The sequence below is a fragment of the Vipera berus genome (genome assembly GCF_964194415.1).
Source record: "Vipera berus genome assembly, chromosome: 5".
Classification (NCBI taxonomy): domain Eukaryota; kingdom Metazoa; phylum Chordata; class Lepidosauria; order Squamata; family Viperidae; genus Vipera; species Vipera berus.
The window spans coordinates 31,695,245-31,702,754 of record NC_138207.1 but is presented as its reverse complement, the minus strand read 5'-3'; the positions used below and the strand labels follow the sequence as shown (position 1 = coordinate 31,702,754).

Below are 7,510 nucleotides of genomic sequence, written 5' to 3'. Positions count from 1 at the left end.
ATGATCTATTATTTTATTGATTTCTGAGTGCAAACACTTATTGATAAACTTTTTAGGAAATGGCACTTTTCCAAAGCAGACCAAGGTGCTAGTCCAAAGTTCTTCTATGAACAATGGTATTCTTTACTTTTCTACAGGTACTGTAGAATGATTATTTTCCATAAAGCCACTTAAATTGATAAAAATGCTGGCAATATCTTTACTGTATATGTAAGAAAGGGCAGGCATGATTGGGAAATGATGGTAATTATGGCTCTATATACTGTATTAAAAATTGCTTCTAAAATAGTGCAAAATAATGTTATTTTTGGATACATTCTAAAATGTAATTTTGTAGAGAAAAGTCCTCCTTTTTGTGAAAGAAATGTTCAATATAGTAGCGCCACAATGAAAACAACTACGTAGCAATGGATATTGGCAATTTGCACTGGAGCTATTTACCAGGTAGCAAGCTGAAGATTTTTTTTACTGCAATCTAATTTACTTTCTTGAATATATATTAAAATCAGATTCTTTAGCTCTTACAAAGAATGTTTGAGTAGGATGAGAACTATTTTTCTGAGTAGCAAAGTACCAGCTTTTGACAAGTACATTTTTCTGTAAGAAAAATCTTATGTACTATACTTCAAATATTTACAGTAAAACAATACATTAGCTTAAAGATGTTAGAAATAAACTGTTGTTAGTAGTATGAAATATATTTCATCAGTACAATTTTCCTATTAAGGCATAATGAAAAGCCATTATTTTCCAGTTGACCTAATTGAACTTATTTTACTTTTAGAGTTAAATGACTGTATTAAATTCCTGACTGAACCCACTGCTAGCTTACTCAGAGTACATGCTTCTATTATTTATTCATCGATTGTAAATAGATTTATAAAGCATATGCATCATTGTTAAAAACGTGGAAGGGAACTGGAAAATGCTAATATTTCAGGCAGTTTTCTAGAACTCCCTGTGAGACTCAATGCTACTAAAGGACACAGTGCAGGATTACACTCACTGAACATGAGTTTTAAGAACTCATTTAAAAACTTGTTGGGCTTAATTCTTTCAGCAGAACGGACACCCTTGTGGAATGAGTTTCAGGCTTTTCAGTGCAGTGTGAACATAGACCCTAATTTGGGGATAAGATTGAAAGCAAAACAATATAGAATTCATTTAAGGACATCTGATATGTACTCATTTGTCACTGTATAATCATTTAGGCATTTGAACTATAAAAACAAAGTTTTTTGTATTTTTTGTTACTGTGATACCAGTTAATACTGTACATAGCTGGCAAATTATGGAAAATGTCTTTTTCATTTAGATTTTGTAAAACGTCAGTCATTTAAATGCATGTCCTATTCTTTTCAAGAGGAATGCATTCAAAATTACAAAGTCCTTCATGTAGCAATATTTTACACTGGCTCTTCACTTCTCTCTGCCCTGCCCTCCCTCCTCACTTCCCTTCTTTGCACTGCTTTGGAACAGGGTCATGATGAATCAGCAGAATTTATAATTTTCAGCTCTATTTATGTTGAGATTTTGAATAAAACAGAGCCACTCACAGATCACTGCCGCTTAAAATAGATTAAAAATGCAAATAGAATCTTTAAGAAGGTTTTTATCCTAGCTCAAGAAGCCAGTCAAAGAGGCTCAGAGTTGGCTCTTTACTTTCTTCATGGAGCTTGCAAAATTGTACCACAGCATGAAAGATATCACCCACTTTCCAGCACTTCTGGTGCACAAACTGCACAACATCTAAAAACTGGAAGAAGAAAAAAATTAGACAAGGTTTTTTTTCCTTTTTTCTTTTAAGCTAGGAGATCTAAACTAGTACACGTTTATTCACAGTTTAATTAGTGAAAACAGCTGTGACAAATGTGCATGTTTGAACTGGCCTAAGTTGATGGTCATTGATTGATAATCACCATTTACATCCACTCTGTTGATTCATATTTTGCTACTGATCAGTCAGCTAATGATTAATGACAAATCAAATAATCCACATACATTTACTAAAGAATTAAGAGACCCTTGGTAGAAATGAGGACACTATTTAAAAACAAATTGTAAAAATAAAAGCTATGTACTATTTTCTGTAGAGCTGACTCTGATAAAAAGGTATCAACTGGGTTGTAGGTTTCTAAAATAGCTAAAATGTCTTTGTCAGTGGAAATTAAAACATCCAATACTGGATCTCTATTTCAATCACAGAGCAGCACAAAATCCTAGAGAAGTATGTTTTATTCTAATATGCATCAATATGCATTCTGACATTTGTTTTCTTTACACTTCAGACTGGGGCAAAATCTACTAGCCACATTGCTATACTACACTAAGGTAAAGGTAAAGGTTCCCCCGCACATTCGTGCTAGTCGTTTCCGACTCTAGGGGCCGGTGCTCATCTCTGTTTCAAAGCCGAAGAGTCAGCACTTGTCCGAGGACATATATCCTGCTCCCTCTTACCTAATGCCCTTTGGCAGCTTGGAGCAACTCACTTAAGCATCAGCAGCATTATCTTTGTAAGGCAGGATATATGTAAAACTTATAACCCATCATGACTTAGCTCTTGAATATTTATGGAGCTATGACTCATGTCAAGATCTTGTTTGTCCCATGTATTCTTCTGGAAAGGATTAATGAGAGCTGCCACCTGATGTGAAGCCTATGGAGTAGGAACTGAACAATATACCCTCTTTGTAATTGCCCCCATGCTGAACATGCTGAATTTCTCAGACACAGACTGCTCTTAGTCCCCCTTGCCTTTCCCAGATTGTTAAAGACTAAGCTGTTCCACTGAATGGTACATAGGATATCCTTTTGGGTACATTATTAGCTAGATGTGTGTTTGCATATTTTATTTAATATATTTTCTTGCTTATATATTGTGTTGGCTACCATAGAAAGGGGTGGTGGCATATTAAACAATGGAATCTATCCAACCATTCACAAATACCTTTTCAATTCTGTGTTCCTGAGATTTCTTAAAATAGATTATGGGTATCCCAAGCTCAGATGCAGCAATCCATTGAAGTGTAGCACGCAATTGTGCATCAGGATATTCTGGTTCCAGGTCCATGTTTATCACCAAGAGATCTTTCTGTTTATTAGTAGTTTCAACAGTCAACCCCGACGTGCATTCTAAAGAGTGAAAGTATGATTTTTATTTCATGAGACAGATGCTTATGAAGTAAATTCCCCTGTCTTATTTTATAATGTATGACTTACCCTCTATCTTTTCTGGTAGTTTCTCACAGAAAACACCTTCTGTTAAATCACTTAAGAAACAAATAAACAAAAATGTTTACAAGGAACTTTGGCTCAAATACTACACATTCATTCTTTCAAGAATCTGATTACTTCAGATACATCATAATAAAACCGTTACTTTTCTTGAACTACACTAACAGAAGCCTATTGGTAGAGCAGTGATAGGAATGAGAGATGCTTTTTTTGTGTGTGTTTTGCACCTAGCCTTCATAATTCCTTGCCATGCGAGGCATATCTAGACTCCCTTCAGTTACTTTTTTTCTACCAAATAAAGGCATGCTGATTCAGATTAATCTTAGGTAGGGATTTTAAATATTTAAAGAAATGCCCAGCAAATCTAGAGCAAAACTCAATGTAGCCTCAAATTCATGAGTCAGCACCAGGGGGATAGCACATGGTCAAGGCTTACCTGGTTTTTGAACCTCGGTGATGAATTCCTTTCCATGCCTTTGTCTAAGAAATGGGTATTATGGATTTGAATGCTGATTGTTAAGGCACACTGGATTTTTAAGATAATTAATTTCTGCAATTCTACTAAAAATGTTCATTGCATTAAACTTTATTAACTGAATACAAAAAATAAATATAAATGTCCCACTTTTGCATTCAGAAAGATGTATAGAAGTTTCTGATTTGTCTTCATTCATTTGCAGGTTTGGATTTTAATTCCATTGAATGATATTGGACTTGAACATGTCTGTCCTTTAGAATTGCACACTAAATATATATAGGATATGGTTATTGGAATGAAGAGTTTCCAGGATTGAGATACTAGATGAACCCTTGTATAAAACAACAGAGTCTAGTTTTATTTTTTATTTTTTTCTGTGAGGATAATAACTTATTGAACGACCAGGAAAAGGGTAATTAGGCAAAAGAATTTAATAATCATTGTGGTAGGCATTCTTTGATAAATGGTTCCATTTTCCAGGTATAGATTATATAAGCATATTTCATATACCTGTTCAGAGCTTTAATACTTTTAGAGAAATGTAATAGAAATGAACCCAAACAAGAAAATGTGTTAAAAATGTGTGCACCATGTTAATTATCTTTTCATTTTGAAAATAACAGCTTCTCTTCATCTTAAATTAATTGACTCTGTTCTGAACAAGCCTAATTTGTTGCTAAGAGATATCCTCAATAAGATGAGTGCAATGCATTATGTTAATATTCATAGTGTTTGAAATGCAGAGGAGGGCTAATAGCTGCTCTCAGAATGGACAGACTTGACCAAAGCAATATAAAGTGGAATTACTTCCCAATATTTGGAAATCACACTTGTTAATGCAATGAACAAAGTGGTGGTTGCTTTTCTTCCAACCAGACCATAGTCCAATTTATATTCAATTTGCAGTCAAGTTTCACACTTGTGCTGAGTTTGTCAAGTCAGATATCCACCACCCTATTCCAAGGCATTTGATTTTCCTAAATGAGGAACTGGCAATTCTCTCTGCTAATTTTCATTGTTATTTTCAGCTATTTTTTTCTAGTAAGTTAAAGTTAATTTAAATTTCTCCAAGTCTAAGCTCAGCTATTCACTCAGTTTTGTGTCATCTACAAATTAGATAAGCTTACCTCCACTTTTTCATGCACAAAATAATCCATAGGGGCAGTTATGAATTCATGATTATAAGGCTGAATATGAGACACAGCAGACTTTCAGCCTACACTTTGGAAGACAACAGGTAGTCAGCCACCTGAGTCACTCAGTACAGGTGACTGCTGGTTCAGATAGCAAGCAGTCAAAGTCAGGTAAAGGTGAGTAGTGGAATAGGCATGACTCTTCAAGAAGAAGCCTTTCGCAGGGTTAATTAACCATTAGGAAAAATCTGAAACTCTGGCTGTTACAGAGCATGCTTCAAAACTGCTTGTTTTGTTAGAAAGAACTCTCCATTATTGGACCTGCGTTCCTCTGGTTCCTTTTCCTGATTTCTTTTGACTTTTTCCCTTGCAAATGGAACTTCAACTTATAGCCCCCGGTTTGGATATTATAGATCCGTTTGTCTCTAGGACTACAGTGGACATGCTCTTTTTGAAATTACTTAAACCTCAGCTGCGGTAAGAGTTTCATGTGTGATATTTTTTTCTCTGCATATCTTTTGCTATTTACATCTCATTTCTAATATTGCTTGCTAACTGATTTAAGTTTAAGCTAATAAAACTAGTGGAAAAGTGCTAATGCTTCCTGCTTCTTTGCCATCTGCCTAGTGCAGGATTTGGGGCTGATCTGGTATCACTCTTCAAAATAAACAAAAATGTGTTGCTAGATAAAAGCATTTATATTAATTACTATAGACAGCTCCAGCGGAAACAAAAGTAGCTATGTACCCTTTTTTTTTTTTGCCACGCCTCCTGGAAGATGGCCGCTCGCAGCTGATCGCGGAGATCAAAGGATGCGAGTTTGGCATGGAGCCCTGCAGGGGGCTGCTGTTCCCTAGCCCGGATGAGTGACAGGACCCTCCGAGGCTTCGGTGGAGCCCGTAACGAGCGCCAGCAATAACAACGGGGCGGTATTGGAAAGGACGGCGAAGCGGCAAGGAGGCAAGGCTCCCGGACTCGAAGGGGCCAAGCGGAACGGCTCGATCAGGCTGACGGTCGAATTACAACGGCCGACAGCAACCGGCGGCACCCCACGGCAGCCTGTAAAGCGGCCGATGATGGTCGGGCTGCAACGTGCAGTTTGCAGCCTTTTCTGGCTCGCTCAGACCGGCAGAGAGCATATACTAGCCGGCAGCTGCCGATGGGATCTTGCGGCGGCCTCCAAATCAGCTGTTAAGCGGCCTGCTTGGATGCGAGTAACCGGCGGCACCCCGCGGCAGCCTGTAAAGCGGCCGATGATGGGCGGGCTGCAACGCGCAGTTTGCAGCCTTTTCTGGCTCGTTCAGACCGGCAGAGAGCATATACTAGCCGGCAGCTGCCGGTGGGATCTTGCGGCGGCCTCCAAATCAGCTGTTAAGCGGCCTGCTTGGATGTGCGGCATGTGGAAGCCTGCAACGGACCTACAACGACCTGATCGATCTCCCTTCGACAGACAAACGGTCCGGTCCTGCAGCCACCTGCGGAGGAGCTGTAACGACCTGGGGCTGCCTAGAAAGGTAGCCTGGATGGCGAGGCTCCAGAATTGGTGGCTGCTGCCCCCCATCTGCCCATCTATAAGATCATCGAGCTCCCCCCCCCACGGAGGTCTGTGGGATGATGGCCACCGTCTGTAGGCTAGAGCGCCATTTAAAACCCTCCTGTATCTGGTCTGGAGGGCGGAATTCACCAGGGACCACCTGAAGCTTTATTTGGAGGTGGGATGTGCCGAAAGGCCCCCGAGATAGCAGTTATCCTCTCGGGATCATACTTTAAATCCAGATAATCCCTCCTTCATTTTTTCACCGGAGACTGACTACAGCCCCTCGGTCGCGATGACATCTTAGGCATGGAGATAGATGAACTACCATCGCTCATCACCGGAGCTACGAAGTTATCCACCAACAGACTATGCTAGCATTCACCGGACTCTCTCCTCCTGCGACCTACCCAGAGCTGGATGGTGACCCCCTGAGATCCTGATCACTGTGAGAGGGTGACCATGTTCTCAGGAGCCACTACTTCAGCTCTGTGGTCTTGATATGCAGTTGTTCCAACCAGCTCGTCCTTTACTCCTATTTCCACCTCTGATGGCTTACACCAGAAGTGAGCTACTTGCCCTGAGAGCTTCCCCCCTCTCTCAGAGATGGCCATCAGACCTACGCCGCCGTTTCCTTAATGACGGGTCCTGGGACCCCGAGAGGTGGCATGGCGCCAAGAAGAGGCTCTTGGGTTTTCTTTTAAAATTTTTTGAAGGGTTAGAGAGGGGGGAGGGTCAAGCCCAGCAGAATGAGGGGAAGATCCCACCGGACCTGTCTCAGCCTAGGTTGGCCAATGGTCGCGGCAATATGAGGGCCGAGGAGAGTCTTGTAAACCAGGGGGATGGGACAGGGATACCGATCCCCACAGTAATTGGGAATGGCAGCAGATGGAGGAGCAGAGGGCCATATCGTATTCTGAGATCACGCCCACGCTATCTTCTTGCTGTGGCGCGCGCTGACCCTCTGGCTCTCGCCTGCTGCCCTGGGGAAGAGGGAGGACTGACTCCTGAGCTCAGGCTGATCTATTTTAATGCCAGGTCTGTTGTGAATAAAGCTCCCCTCATCCATGACTTGATCGAGGAGGAAGACGCAGACCTGGCATGCATCACGGAAACCTGGCTGGGCCCAGA

The 7,510-nt window shown here is 40.6% G+C and overlaps 1 protein-coding gene across 1 annotated transcript in view; it reads right to left on the bottom strand.

Annotated features, from left to right (window-relative positions):
• Positions 1-1,612: 1,612 nt before the first annotated feature.
• The window catches only part of SPHKAP (SPHK1 interactor, AKAP domain containing), a gene marked incomplete at both ends in the record, with an annotated part of 244,645 nt that continues 238,747 nt past the window's right edge, over positions 1,613-7,510 (bottom strand). Inside the window, 3 exons of the mRNA XM_081328536.1 lie at positions 1,613-1,756; positions 2,948-3,132; positions 3,220-3,269. Of these exons, the coding sequence (XP_081184662.1) occupies positions 1,613-1,756; positions 2,948-3,132; positions 3,220-3,269 (379 nt within the window). The remainder of the gene's footprint in view (positions 1,757-2,947; positions 3,133-3,219; positions 3,270-7,510) is intronic.